We start from the raw sequence: 16,483 nt of genomic DNA, 5'->3' as shown, positions 1-16,483 counted from the left end.
GAATATTAATAAGTTAGGCCATATATATATATATATATATTTGTGTACATTTACAGAGAATAAATATGTATGCACAAATTACAATCAATTTTTAATACATGGAATAAAATTATTGCCAGTAAAATCACAAAAAATTGATAATAAAAAAATATGTATCATTGCTTAAGAGAAATGAACTGCTATATTTATCTTTTATTCCAAAAAATATGCATGAGTTTGATCTAATGTAATATTGAGTAACACACAACCTTAATATTTATATATTATTTTTAATAAATTTTTGAACAAGAAATTCTCAATAAACTTCATTAATAAATTTTAATTTTGACTAACTGCAAAAATGTTGAAAATTAAAAGGTAACGTTTCTCGTTGATGTTTTCGGTAAAGAAAAATCGCTCCTAAATTTATATTAGAATAGAAAATAAGAAAATAAATTACAAAGTCAATGTTGAGAAAATTAATTGGTTTACGTTAAAATCAAACGGAAATTAAACAATAAAGCGAGTATATAAATAGCAATAATACTAAAAATATTTTGGAAAAACCATATATTATAGAATAATAATAGAGTACAATGTTCGTGGCAATAATGGTATAATAAACCGTAATATATGTACCTGGCAATAATAATAAGAATCTAAAATAACACAAATACTGAATACATGTTATTAACAATAATTAGAGGAGCGGCGTCGAGAACGTTTTGGCAGAAAAACGGGCCAAGCCGCTGTAGAATTGTAATTAATTAAAAGAAAAATGCCGTGATAAAGTCATAAAACTGACGAAATTCGTGTCGGCATTTGAATGCGCTACTTTTCCTGAAGACTTAAAAGAAGCACTTAAAATCACGCTGTTTCAGTATCGTTATTAAAGATCCGCATTGCAAGAGATACGCAAATTTAATTCATCTAAATAAACTTATAAATAAATGTCCGCCAACACACTAAGCGCCATCAAGTAAAAAAGAAAATTGAAAAAAAGAAAAACAATGTGTAACATTTGATGCTTATTTTTATAGTTAAGTATAATTAACAGAATCAAAATTATATATAGTCAGAACTCATTATGTCGTATTCTAACTAATAAATTCATATGAGAAAATTTCATTCTTTTGTTTAAAACATATTCTTCATTGACGAAGCTTTGCTTTTCGCCAGAGTATGTGAATGTGAATGTTTTGAATTTTAATAAAGTCCATTTGCATACTTGGGGAGAGGAAGGGAAATACGATCAAAAATGTATCGCGTCTCATAAATTCGTGAGATTGCATCATCATTGAATCTATGATTTCTCCAAAGTCTATATGATTATTCTATTTAGAATTTTATATATTCAATTGTGTAAAAATTGAGCGCGATATAACATATCGATTCGCTTGCTCAACTTAATCAACGAGTCGCTTATGAGGGGACGCTTAGTGTGTACTAAATAAAACAATATCTATATTATATATAGAAGGGACTCAGAGGTCGCAATATAATAATTACACAGCCTTATTCCCACACCGTTTCTAGGAGAATTCAGCCGATTGTAAAATCGCAATTTTCCACAATAATAGAGGTATTTTTGCATCACATTTTATGCGGCATGTTTCATCTTTTCTCTTCGTTTTTTATAATTGTATGCATTGTCTCTTTGCGAATTATGGTCCTTTCCTTTGCTATCATATATAAATAACAAAATAACTAATCGCGAGCTGAGATCTCTTTAACGTTACTAACGAAGCACCTTGAGAACATACGTTGAACAAACATGACTAACGTTCGGAAATAAAAGTCGAGAGTAGGCGGTTCTCTGTTCAAACAGTTCGCAAGTACATTTTAAAATATCGAAACATGCGACACGAGAATCCTGATAAAAGTGCGGTTCGCAAATTTAAATAGTTGCAAAGAGTCTCCCTGTAGTAATCCGAATCGGGTCTCTTAAAACTATATTAGCTGGTGATACACCTAGAATATTCAGAGAACGATAAAATTGCCACGAAGAGAATGTCTTTTACAAAAATGCCGTTTCCAAATGCCATTAACTTGCTAATTTGTAAATGACGCAAAGTATTTTTCTAAAAATATAATTACTTTTACAATTTTCTTTAATAATTAGAACGTTTTAAAAATAGTTTTTTCTTTATATGAGAACGCAGTAAAATTGTGCTTTCCTTTAGAATAAAAGTTACGAAAGTATGTAATGTCTGTATATTCGAATTATAATAAATCAGAAATTAAAGATGTGCAAAGAAAAATTAAAAAAAACTCACAAACTAGATAACATTTACAATAAAATTAAAAAAAAAATTAATACAGCGTTTAATTTTACTGCATGGTAAAAGAATTTTACATTTACGCATATTTATAACCTTTGGTGTTCGTAAAAAAATAATGTTTCTGAGAATATAATTTCACAATTCTTAAATAGTTAGTGTTAGATTATCAGCTGAAAATTCGCACTACGAAGTATAAAAATATATTTTAATGAAGCCGACTTCGGGGTGACGATGATAAAAGCGATTGACAAATCTCATTAAATATAAATATCGCTTGTTTTTGTCATAAAATTTTCAGAAATAAAATAGATCGTGAAGGAAGGCTCGTTCTGAGCTATAAAGTTCAGGAAAAAAAGAAGAATAAAGTCGACTTCATCGATTGATAATTAGATTCAACAATTGATTATTACACATGATTTATGCATAGTACATTTGCGCGATTAAAAATCGACTCTTTCCAACTATTTCAATTTAAAAATGGCAGCTTTATCCGCCAACTCTTATCGTGGCAGCTATTGTGGAAACTGTTAGAATATAATGACGATATATCGTCTACAACTGGAGGCCAAACACTATTTTTATGCTTAGAAGACTGTTAGCATTAGTTGGCTACTTAATGCTTTAAACATTATGTTTCGCTAAAACTGCAGTTTTTGTTCAACTTTTAAGGACAAGGTCGCTAATGTGCGTTTAGACATCGCTTAACGCATTAAATAGGAAAATAATGTGCGTGACCCAGTCGTGACTAATCGAGGGCTAATTGGGCGATTATGTCTATAGGCGCAATAATTGACCGATTAGTCTCGATCAGGCTGTATGTGACGCATATCTCTCATCTTAGGCTGATAAAATTGGCAGAGTATCCAATCGAGGAGCGTATTTCCTCAGATCGGTTACTATACGATACATTCTTTCAATTATAAGATTACGGCGAGTTTATGATGGCAGATTTTTTTCCGACTTCTGTAAATCGCGTAATTGGCTCTGAGTATTGGCGATCGTTCAAACAGAAAGATGAATGACGTCGAAGGAACTGAAATGCAATCAATCTGCAATTGAGAAATTAGAAATAGATAGAAGCAATTTTTTGTATACGAACGTGGTCAGCGAGTCATTGTCCGATTTATTTAATTCGATAAAATGTAATATTAAAATGTCAATTTTTCGAATTAAATTATATATTATATAATATATAAATATAAAGTAAAATATATTTTTATTATTTATTTCTCTTAGAAGATTTGATATATCTTTTGATAGCCAATGATAATGAAATAAAATTAAGGAACAACCCTCGCTGACTGTACGCTCCGAAAGGAGAAGTTATACGAATTTCGATAGAAACGTCTCTGATTGCTTTGCAAGAAGATAAGTACGAGAGATGATCAGATTATACATTCTAAAATAAAATGCTATTTTCCTTAATCTACGGCAACACTCGTTTTGCAATAGTTACTCCGGCTTAAATCTACCATCTCTTTCTAATGATAGACTGTCGACAACGTCGCTGTATATTTAACGAAGCTGGGTAAAACACTGATCCACACATTTAAATCACAGAGCAAATCTCTGAATAGCTATTAGCAATTCAATGAACTATCACGTGATGCGTTAATCAGCGAAGATGATCAATATCATAGAAATGATTTCGCGTACATCTGTGACTATTTATCAAGATCAATCTCGCGTTGCACAACACTCGGAGATCGTTGTTCTAAATAACACATAAATGTATTCATTCATTCACTCGACTATTGCGCTTCTATGTTTTACCCAGCTTTGGCGCTTATTCAAATCCAAAGTAAATGTCAATTCATTTTCGTGCATAGGGACGACGCTCTCTCTAGGCAGTGTCCCAGAATACCTCGTACACTTAAAAGTATTTTAATATCACTCTTTGTTTATCCGACTCCCTTTTGCCGCGAGATATTGGAAGCAGATCGATTATTAGATAGACGGAATTCGATTAGCAAACGTGAGCTCGTACTCTCAAGTGATCGCATTCGTCGCCGTAGTGGGTACAATAATACCAAACAAATCATTTAGTTTTGTTCAGAGTGTTACATACATATACATGTACTTTCAAACACACACGCATACATACGCTCACTCATTTACTAACATATTCATTTAGTCATTCACTCTATATATATATATATATATATACATATATATGTATATATGTATATATCTGTTTTAAATCAAAACTTAAACATTTAACGAATTATGTATCATCATTTTATATAAGACAACACTTATTTCTATATAAAATCTAGAATAGAAGGAAAACTGAATGTTACATTTCATTGACTAATTAAACAAATAAACAAAAATCTAATAAATTCCACTGCAACAATGTTTTCCAATATTTTAGAACTTCGCAATATCTTTGTAGTAATAGCTACAAGGATATTACGAAAATAATAATCGAATTATACTGAATTGCTACTAAAAAACAAAGTAGAAGAAAATGATCTACATTTTAAATATGGCCATACATTGTAAAAAGTGATTAATCAAACTGTACATTAAAATTCAAATTGTACCCAAACGAATGACTTTTCTGACATTTCCATAGTCGACGATAGCTGATAAATAGACATGTTGATTTTACTCTAATACTGTTACTCTAATATGATCATAAACGCTGTATTCGCAACAGTTTTCACAGCCTACTGATTAATTCTTAATCGTCCACTTTGCTATCTTGCTGTATTTCGAACTCTGAGTTTATTCCAATCTTTCAAGAAGCATAAACTCGATAGTAATAAAAAAAACTTCAAAGTATGTTGTGCGACAATTGAAAAGTTGTGGATCGCCAAGAATTAAAATATCGACTATCGAAGTGTCTTTTGTAGATGACAGTATTTTCAGATACCGATTATCGAAAAATTCAACGGCACTGTGACAACGATTCGCCGCATTTGTAGAATTACGCACACACTATTAAAGTCCATAATATTAGCTATTTGCGCGATGATATCCGTCAATTTTCCCTCAAAGGAAGACGCGTAAATTCCGAGTGGAAGGACTCGAAATATCTCTTCTGTAAATGTTTCGATCGTCAAAGGCGTGTCTCCTCCTCTCTTCCTCATCCCTCTCAGTATCTTTTGTTTCCTCGTGACTTCTCTATCGAATAATATTCTATCTATTTACATCAAAGCTCTCGATCGCGTGACGGCACAGCTGCGCACCAGCTGTAGACCAGGCTATCACGAGAGCACGGGACCGACCTCGGTCGCGTCTTTGCAGTCTTGAATGGATATCTGAGCAATCTCGCTCACTATTTCCTCCTGAGCTTCTTTCTTTAATATCGTGTATGGGGCAGGGATCTGCCCCTGCTCTTTGTTCTCGCACGTCGCTTTACCATTAACCGTCTTTGTTTGGCCGTTCACTTTTCTCTTGTTGGATGTCTCTTCGCCAGATCCGGTCGGGTTAATCTTGAATACGCTCTTGATAATGCTGTTCATCGTTGGCTGCGAACGCTTCGGACTCTCCGACGCAAGAGAATTATGCTTATCATTTTTCATCATTTTTCGCGTTTGCGCATTGTTCCTGACAAATTTATTAGGATTCTTTTGAACAGCTGATTGTGATACTACTGGCACTTTTGTCTCTTTCGTTTCTGAAGGCTTATCTATTTGTACAGAATTCTTCTCCTCGCATGGCGGGTCACTAATGGTACACATCGTTTCCGGAATATAGATATCTTCTTTTTTCGACGTATCCGCAGCCATGACTTCATTATCCTTTCTAAGATCCTCATTTAGATCTGTCATTAAAACAGTCTTCGGTTCCTCTGCTTTTTCTCCTGTAACTTTATTGTTCTCCATATGATTAGTTATATCTTGCCGTTCCGTCAGTGTTTCTCTTTGAAGAACCTTAACAGGACTTTTCGGCTTTGTGAAGGATTGATCTTCCTTCGTTTGGCAATTTGTACAAGAAGTAGGCATAGGTGAATTTTGCCTCTTAGTAACGTTGTTCTTCTGAATTACTCCCATGTGCGGTCTACCCGTTCTATGCGCATTATTTTGTACATTGAACGATCCAGGCTGCTCGTGCTGCGGTTGTACAGTATTCAAGTGCATTTGTGGTTGCTGTTGTTGCTGCTGCATCCTCCGAATATCAACGTGCATCGCGTTATCCATATGCGGCGACGGCTGCTGTTGTTGTTGATAAGCATCATATGGCTGAAAAGACTTGATCAGACTCGAAGAATTAATCACTGGAGGAGTATTTACGGCCGGTCCGTATGCCAGATTCGAATTCGGATGTATATATTTAGCATTCACGTATTGTGGCCATGCTTGTCTAGGTTGAAACTGATGCGCCGTAATAATATTTTGCATGATTTGATCTTCTCTGCCGTGTTCCTGGTAATTGTAATGATCAAGTGAGAGAACTTGAGGAACTTTATTGTGATACTGCTTCGACAAAATAGGGCCGGATATAAAAATCGGCTCGTTCTTGGGAATTACCGGACTCTGAGGCTGAAGACCATAATTGTCGTAATGCATATTTTCATTACTAATAGTTTTGCCATAAGTGGATCGTAACATACTGTTCGAAAGATACAGCGGCGGTTGTGATGCGTACTCTTGCTGCTGCTGTTGTTGTTGTTCCGGATACTGAGGATACTGTGATACAGAGGGTTGAGCATCGATCCAGGTTTCCTGTTGAGGTGGACGCTGCTCGCTATCACGAATAGTTAACACAACATTCCAAACATCTTTTAACTCGCCCGTGATATCTCGATCTTTTAGAATTGTATAATGACGATTGAAGAACACTCCTCCGTTCATTGCTTCTACGAAGTCTAGTAGTAGCTCAATAAAGCTCATACGCTTCTGTTAGGAAATAAAAACACATGCGATAAGTGGATTACTCATGAAGAATAATAAAAAATAATTGTAATAAAATTTTTATAAGATTTTATTATTCTGTAAATAATTCTATTAAAGAACATTATTTACCTTTGGATCCTGAGCATTCTTGCCACTCATTCGTAGGACTTCTGGATTGGCCATTACAGCAAACACAATAGCCTCTGTTTTTGTGCGAGGTGGCGGCACTCTCATACCTCCATAGAGCGGCACGGGCAGTGAAGGTCTGCGAGGCATCGCAATTTTATCCCAAGACAGTACATTTACATAACATGGTGCAGTAGTGCCCTAGATAAAAAAAAGATTGACATTTATATAATATTCATGTTATCAATTCCTTCAAGTTATATAAACAACATTCTCTTACAACAATTGTACTGTTATTATGATATATTACCTGTATATAATCTTGTATGCACATATGCGGCTGTGGAGGGTTCTTAAAAAGTCGCGTACCATTGCGCTTCATTCTAGGCACACCACCCTCTGTCATTTTGCAGCTGAAAATTAATTGATTCGACCATAAGAACTCTATACAAGTAACTTTCTTTCTGTGCTATCAAAATGCCATTTCTTTCCCGTACAAGACTCTTGAATGTCAGTGATATTTACGACAAATACAAGAGCAGCGATTGACTTGTTTCTCAGAGTCATTTACATGCAGATACGATTCTACGGACGAAAGAATCTCAAAGATTTCGAAATTATTTTTCGAATCGGTACAACTTGTCGCACATATCGTATGTACAGTCCTCGTCGTTCGAGATCCCGCGTTTCGAGAATTTCTACTTCACGATCCGCGCGATTGTAAAATACGAAGAGAAACACGAATTAGCGGAATTAAAAACACTTTGCTATCAATATGGCGCAATACCGATAGCGGTCGTAATAGCACGTTATGACAGAACGCGGATCTCGGGGATACGGCATGTGTCGCGCGAACAAACGGACGAGCAATTATGTAACGCGAATACGAAGGGAGAAGGACAATTTCGCGAGCGTTTCCGATCGCAATCGAGGTCGTTCGCACGCGGCCAAGGCTAAACGCGCGTTTACGGCCGACTTAACCTCGAAAACCGCGACGAGAGACTCTCGCCGTCTCGCCGAACTCGCGTCCGAATTCCGAATCGCGATTTTCGCGAGCGGCGAAAATCGATACGCTTCTTCTTCCCTGTAATAACTCACCCCTGTGATGGTATTTCGTTAAAGCAAAACGCTCAAACAACCCGCACGGACCCAACGCGATACATTCATTCATGGGAGACGATTCCCCATCGTTCTTTTTGTTTATTATCTTCCGGGAGACTTGCGCGCAGCAGTGACGCGCAGCCGCGCATGCGCGTCCTCTCGCGGCCGTGATGTCAACCCACATTCCAACATGGCGTCCGGAGTAGTGGCACGTACCGGAAGTACCTCTCGCAAGAATCAGCTTGCAAATTCCCTAGAACTCGTGTAGTGTATGTATGCATACAGATATCTATATTGTAACGTAGTATATGCTTGTACATTTTGGCGGGATAGGTTGGCCGCGCGTAATTGCGAAATGTCGGTTGGAAGTTCGTCGGTTTGTTGATCGAGTATTCGCGGACCTCCGTTTTGATTCCATTGTCGTTTTGCCGGGCGTACTGTAATCAATCACGCTGGACCAACACGATGGATCACAAATTGGTAATATTATTATAGCTTTGTTTCTTTCTCAAAGATTCTTCGAATAGATTTTGTTATTTGATGTGCGTTAGAAAGAGTAACGGCATTGAGATATTGCTCGAGAGAGAGAAAGAGGAAGGGAGTGGGGGAAGAAGAGATCTAATGTTGGCCGTGCGTAATTGCGAAATGTCGGTTGGAAGTTCGTCGGTTTTTGTTAATCGAGTATTCACGGACGTCGGTTTTGATTCCATTGTTGTTTTGCCGGATATATTGTAATCGATCACGATGGAACAATGTAAACACGATGGACTACAAATATGGTGATTGTTATATCCTTTTGTTTCTTTCTCGAAGATTCTCCGAATAGATTGTTATTTGATTTTGGTTAGAAAGAATAACGGCATCGAAATATTGCTCGAGAGCGAACGAGCGAGAGAGAGAGAGAGAGAGAGAGAGAGAGAGAGAGGAAGAGATCTAATATTTTTATTTATTACGAGTATAATATTACCGGACATACTGTAATCGATTACGATAGAACAATGCACGATGCATCACAAATGTAATTGTTATAGGTTATTTCCTTGTTTCTTTCTCGAAGATTCTCCGAATAGATTGTTACTTGATTTTGGTTAGAAAGAATAACGGCATCAAGATATTGCTCGAGAGAGAGTGAGAGGGGGGGGAGCTAATATTTTTATTTATTAGTAATATTATAATTCATTACAGGTGTTTGCGAGAATGCAGAGACGAGGACTACTTCTGGTTCTGATTCTTCTTTTGATGACAAAAAGCAGATTACTGTTTAAATTCTGCTCATGCTGCCAGTATGACGAGGACTACGAGAGATTCGAAGCTGAATTGAGAATTTGTCGACGCTATCATCAAATTATCGCCTATCATCATCGGCTATCATCGCTATCATCGACAATTGCATAATTGTAAGTGATTTTTAAACTACATATACATTGTGTACTAACAATCCGAGATGAAATTTTTCTTCTACTTCGATCTCAATTTTTTCAATTTCAGTTTAACATCTACTTTTTATTTTAAACACATGCAGTCAGATTACTTTCTCGAAATTAATTAATTAAATATATTTATTTAATTTATTAAATTAAATATTTTTTTATAATTATATCGAAAACTCCTTTTCGAAATTTTTAAGTAAGCATCTATTCGTTTATATATAATTTGAATAAAAAGAGCTTATAATTCAGAATTAAATATATCGAAATTCTTTAGAATTCATAAATGCAAGAAAATTGAGATTAAATATAGGGGCAAAATTTCAAGCTCGTTAAATACGAAAATTTAGAACTCATTCGAAGTTTGTCGAAAAAGCATTGCAACATCTTAAGATTCTATTGTCTCTATAAATTCGTAATGATGCAATTTTATTCTTGATAAACCGCAGTCATGTTTACGAACTGCTAATGATTTAGCAAACAATAATTATCAAATAATGCAAAATCAAGTTTTATTGTGTCAACAAAGCTTTCAACAATTTCGTGCGCTCGTGAATATTATGTTTATCCTTGACGAGCAACGGAAAACAATCAGCGAACCGAATAGCAGCAAAAACAAAATAAACAAACGCTCGCGCGACGATCATCGAGGGAAGCGTCTTTTATACTGAAACTTGCTGTAGAGCTTGTATAAGAACGGGCGGCTCGAAGGACTGTAGTTAGCGACTATTAATATCATCGATCGGGATCGATAGTTCTGCCTGCGAGGCGTCATAATGATATGGTGGATGGTGCGGACCTCTCTGATACTTGGCCGATACGTCACGTACACCGGTAACGATGTACAAGTGGCGTCAATAATGCTCGCAAACATCGCGCCCTGTTGTACAATCTGTTATCGTTAACTCGCTCTTTCTCTCTCGGAAACCCCGTCCGCTAATGCTCCTCGCTAATGATCCGATATTAAGAAATAAAAAGATGTTACAAGCGATATAGCATTATTGGCGTTAAAATCCTTATCCCGCGAGAAAATATTCACATCGTAAACGTCGCAAGTTTCCTTTTTTTCTCCGATCGACAGACGAATCTATTTAATACATGACGTTCGATCTAAACTCGACATCGATTTAAAATAAATTTTCCTACAATAAACTACTCAAAAATTCACACATAAGAATGCGTGCGAAATTAGATATAAATTATATAAATTTATTTTTCAAAATCTTTTTAAAATATAAGATTCTATTTAAAATTTTTATTTTATAAAAGAGAAGGAGTTGCAAACTTATTTCTTTCACGTGCGTTTAAAAATGTAAAAATTATTTTAATTTATAAATAACAAATTATCTAACATCAAAGATTTTTTTAGCGAATCAAGCCTGAGCAGATATCTCCTGCGGAGATAAGACAATTCAAAATATTATCGATTGTCATGTATTGTCGCGGCTTCGCGCAAATTTGTACGTAAAATCGCGCGAGTTCTCGCGTCGTTAATGCGCGCCTCGATCGTTCCGCTCGATCCGCACGACCGGCACGATCTTACCTCTCGTAAGGACCCTGTAATGCGGAATAATGGGTATCCACCCACTCGATGAAAATTACATGAGACGCTCGGGCCCCTCTCGTTCTCGGAGAGCGGGTACTTTCTCTCCACACGCGCGGTTCCGAGGGGCACGTACGCCGGGGCGTGAAAAACGCGAAGGAAGAATTAAGGCGCTGGTGGAAAGGGGGATGTGCGCATATAACGTGGCCGAGAATAATTGTTTGGTAGGTGCAAACACCCTAATTAAAATCTAAGATGATACAGATCCGAGATAGCAAACGGCTTCGTATTGTGCCACGAAGTCGCACAGGTGGGACACCGTGCACATCTGTCTTATGCTTCGCGTTTATATTCTTTTTTTTGCTGCAAAGCATGTTGCGTCGAAACGGACACAACGAAATAAAAATCTAAAAAAGGATTTAGCAGTTTGATTAAAACTTTAAAAAAGATGAATATTATATTTCTGTATTTTTTATGTGTGAGAGAGAGAGAGATACATACACTGAAAAAAAGATTGTTAACTTGAGCAAACCGTTCGATTAAATTACTATTTTGTTAATTGAACATATATTAATATTTAAGTCAAATACACGTTTTGTTAGATTTAATATGTTATATTTAGATTAAATATTTTTATATGTTTAGTTAACAAAATATTATTTAAGTCAAAAGGTTTAGTCATATTAATAATTTTTTTTCAGTGTACCCATAATATATATTTAATAAACTTGTATCTCTATTATAAAATAATTTTTTACACACGTATTTGCATTTATAATTATGGAACTGATATTTTTAGATCTGATATTTAATCTGATATAAATATATAAATATAAATAAATATATTATTATTGCATTATCATGTCATGACGCAACAAGACATGCAATAAAGTATAAATTTTGAATCTTTATCTATGCTATGTTATAAAATAAAATATTATATACAAATATAATAGATAAATATATATGCATATACACACATTTATTTATATATGCATTTAGATATACATTATATAAAAATTAAATTAACATATTTTATTACACGTCTTATTACATAATGTGTTCGCAATAATAATAATGGATAAAAACGTGAGTTTGATAAGGAGAAAATCACCAGGTGCGCTGTTACACGGTCGGCGGCCCCACATGGTTCGTCATTTAAATTAGTCGAGAGCAGCCTTCTTTCGAAAATTAATTGACGTATCGATTGGGCAGACACATTGTATCGATCTTGGTGGTGCCAGGGTTTCAGTTTATACTACCTACCACATAAACAATGATCGATTAATGACGTCGCGTTTTTTATTCAAGCATGATAAGCAAACATGATAACGCATAGTATTAAAAAAGTGGAAATTATACACAATATATATTTTTTTTTATATGTATATATTTCTCTCTCTCTCTACTCACAATCATTACATTTTAATAAAAAAAATTAAAATTATCGCTTATTGTAAATATTATATTAACTGTAATAATTGCTTTTAATATTAGCATTCAAAAGATGCACATATTCTTGTAAAAACAAATGGCAAGAGTTAGAATTATTATACTGTGCGTAAAAAATTTCTTGCATTTAATCGAAGGTAACTGCAAACAAAAGAATCGAAGCGAATTCTACACGTGTAAATTTTTGATCGATGCAATGTTTTTTCGATATTAGAACAACACAAGCGTGCGCTTTAATCAGCTGATTTCTGTCAAAAAATATTAATAAAGCAAAAAATTTGCTAATTAATTTTAAAATAATGTTTTAAATAATATGATGTCATAATTCTTATAATCCGATTAATATTTTTGACAGTTATCAGCTGATTTCTCGCAGATAAGGCATTATAATATATTATTAACAACATATTACTAATTTACATTTTATAACATTTCATTATTTTAAAATTGAATTAGTTAATTAACGTTTTATTAATATTTTTTGGCAAAAATCAGCTGGTTAATGTATTAAGAGAGAATGTCATAGTAATATGTTGTAAATAATATGTTATAATACTTAAAACTCGATTAATATTTTTTGACAGTAAGCTGATTTTTGTCAAAAAATATTATTAGTTTAAGGTATTATAACATATTATTTACAACATATTACTATTTTACATTTTATAACATTTTATTATTTTAAAATTAAATTAGCAAATTAATGCTTTATTAATATTTTTTAACAGAAATCAATTGAATAAAGCGTTAAGTTGCTAATTAATTTTTAAAATAAAAATATGTTATACAAATTAAAATAATAATATGTTTTAAATAATATGTTATAATTCTTTAAACTCGATTAATATTTTTGACAGTTATCAGCTGATTTCTATCAAAAAATATTAATCGCAGATACGGCATTATAACATATTATTTACAACATATATTACTATTTTACATTTTATAACACATTATTATTTTAAAATTTAATTAACAAATTAACACCTTATTAATATTTTTTGTCAGTAATCAGCTGACTAAGGAGTTTATTTGCTAATTAATTTTTTAAATAATATGTTATAAAAATTAAAATAATATGTAACAGGTCGTAAAGTCGGAGTTGCCCGGACCGCCGAGCCAAGCCGAGCGGAGCCGAGCCGAGCCGAGCCGAGCCGAGCCGAGCCGAGCCGAGCTCCGTGCTCGCACGTCGCACGTACGCCGCGACCGCCGCCATTACGACTTCGCGACCTTTGCGTGCTGCACGTCCCATAACTGGCACAAACCTTAGGTGCATTTTCGGTTGTTCGCGATCAACGTTTGCGCGCTCATCGTCGACCCGCGACAGTACAAGTGTGAGTTTAGTGTTTTTGCGTGTTTAATTATCGTGCAAATCCGATCGCGTCGCGAAATCGTGTACGACATCGGATCGCGATTGCACGGGCGAATCCGTTACGCGAAGCGACGCCATTTCATGAGCGAGTCTACTATGCACATGGGCGGATCGAATTACCGTTGCGCTTTCGACGCGAATTTCCGGAGTTTTTCGGCGTTGTCGATCCGATTTCTACGTCGTTGATATATAAAACATAGTGAAATGTAGTGCCCATTTCTTGGAATATCGGCGACTCCTAAGTGCGTCGTGAAGTAGTCGCCGCATCATCGTCGTTCGATGAGGCCTTCCGATAAGTAGGCCTTGAAATAAGTGGCGACGCGATACAGAGCATCGGTTTTATTCGCGCGCGAATAAGCTCTCGCGATTCTCGCGTTTTACCGAAACGCGTCGAAATGTAATGTAATGTAAAATCCGGGCGTCGCCGCTCGTCGCGAACGAAAAAAAGTAACGCGAGTGCAAGTGTTTCGAAGCTTCTACGAGAAGGAGGCCCGGGGAGGCATCGGGCAACGACGGAGCAACGATAGGGTAAATATAATTTACAGTTTATTGTAATGTATTTTAATATTTATGAATATCATTGATTAAATCTTCTAAATAATTTATTATATTCTTTGTTTCGCGACAAAATATTTATTAAATATTATTTTACTTTGTTTTATTAAAACTAAACTTTATTTTTAATAACTTTATTGAAGTTATTGATAAACTTGCATAAATAAATTTGGAGAAAAAATAAAATTAGCGCATTATAAAAATAGATATAATTTAATTATTAACGCACGTTCTATTAAATTAATTGAAATGTGTTATAAAATAACTATTAAACATTTTTTATTTTTTATGTTTATAACATATGCACGTTGAAAAAATCTCTATTATGATACACATTCAAAAATTTATATATACAATTTATCTTAATTCATTTATTTCAAGATAATGAATTTGTGATATATATAATATATATTTATATACATATAATATTACGATTAATTTGGGACATTAATTCTTTTAATATGTAATAAGTATAAAAATAAAAAGAAGGTAAATTTAGATATCAAACAATTTGCAAGAATTAAAATAAGAATAAAAAGAATTTTACCGATAATATTTAATATTATTAAATTATTAAAAATTATTATATTTATTATTAAATATTCTAAGTACTTGAAAATATAAAATCTAGGATATTTTATATTCATTATTATACAATATAAAATTTGAATCATTATCGCGAAGATAAATAAATAATCTCTCGGTTAGTATTTTTGACAATTATCAGCTGATAATTGTCAAAAATATTAATCAAGTTTAAAGTATTATAACATATTATTTAAAACATATTATTATTTTATTTTCTTTTATTTTGGATTAACTGTCAAACTGCTAACTGCTCACTCTCGCGATGACAGCCTTTCGATACTACAAATATAAAACACAACGCGAATCGACAGAGAGTCAATCAGCATTGCGGAAAAGAGGCAACAATACTTCGAGTCGAGAATCGACTGCCTTTTTTAGAAAGGGATTCAAAAGATGTACATATTCTTGTAAAAACAAATGGCGAGAGTTAGAATTATTATGCTGTGCGTAAAAAATTTCTCGCCTTTAATCGAAGTATAACTGCAAACAAAAGAATCGAAGCGAATTCTACACGTGTAAATTTTTGATCGATGCAATGTTTTTTCGATATTAGAACAACACAAGCGCGCGCTTTAATCAGCTGATTTCTATGAAAAAATATTAATAAAGTGAAAATTTGTTAATTAAATTTTAAAATAATAATATATTATAAAATGTAAAATAGTAATATGTTGTAAATAATATATTATATCCGCGATTAATATTTTTTGACAGAAATCAGCTGATAGCTGTTAACAATTTAAATCGAGTTTAAAGAATTATAACATATTTTATTTAAAACATATTAATATTTTAATTTTTATAACATTATTATTTTAAAATTTAATTAGCAAGTTAACGCTTTAATCAGCTGATTTCTGTCAACGCTTTAATCAGCTGATTTTTGTCAAAAAATATTAATAAAGCCTTAATTTGCTAATTAAATTTTAAAATAATATATTATAAAAATGTAAATAGTAATATGTTGTAAATAATATGTTATAATGCCTTATCTACGATTAATGTTTTTTGACAGAAATCAGCTGATAACTGTCAAAAATATTAATCGAGTTTAAAGAATTATGACATATACGCAGCGTCTCACTTTGTTTTATGGCATGTTCCTCAATAATTATCAGGATTAAAAAAATCTATAGTTCTGCATGAGTTCTAAAAAGAGTTCTGCCTTCTAAAAGCAAGAAAACATTAATTAAGCTAAAATAAAGACAACCGGA

The 16,483-nt window shown here is 33.7% G+C and overlaps 2 protein-coding genes across 2 annotated transcripts in view; one reads left to right on the top strand and one right to left on the bottom strand.

Annotated features, from left to right (window-relative positions):
* Positions 1 to 195: 195 nt before the first annotated feature.
* On the bottom strand, positions 196 to 8,436 carry LOC145936135 (uncharacterized). The gene is made up of 4 exons (XM_083038032.1): positions 8,330 to 8,436; positions 7,542 to 7,644; positions 7,235 to 7,432; positions 196 to 7,108 (listed from the first exon to the last, which is right to left on the bottom strand). The coding sequence occupies exons 2-4, from the start codon at positions 7,635 to 7,637 to the stop codon at positions 5,474 to 5,476; spliced, it is 1,929 nt and encodes a 642-aa protein (XP_082894158.1). The 5' UTR covers positions 7,638 to 7,644; positions 8,330 to 8,436; the 3' UTR covers positions 196 to 5,473.
* Positions 8,437 to 8,994: 558 nt separating this feature from the next.
* Positions 8,995 to 16,483, top strand: part of LOC145936275 (uncharacterized) — a 35,361-nt gene continuing 27,872 nt past the window's right edge. The window contains exons 1-3 of the mRNA XM_083038324.1: positions 8,995 to 9,111; positions 9,518 to 9,729; positions 13,842 to 14,654. The gene's annotated coding sequence lies outside the window, so the exon portion shown is untranslated. The remainder of the gene's footprint in view (positions 9,112 to 9,517; positions 9,730 to 13,841; positions 14,655 to 16,483) is intronic.

The sequence above is a fragment of the Prenolepis imparis genome, unplaced genomic scaffold, assembly GCF_030444845.1.
Source record: "Prenolepis imparis isolate NDT839.2.m4 unplaced genomic scaffold, iyPreImpa1.0 SCAF_5, whole genome shotgun sequence".
In the NCBI taxonomy this organism is placed as follows: Eukaryota; Metazoa; Arthropoda; class Insecta; order Hymenoptera; family Formicidae; genus Prenolepis; species Prenolepis imparis.
The sequence above is the reverse complement of the archived record's forward strand: the minus strand, read 5'-3'. Positions and strand labels throughout refer to the sequence as shown.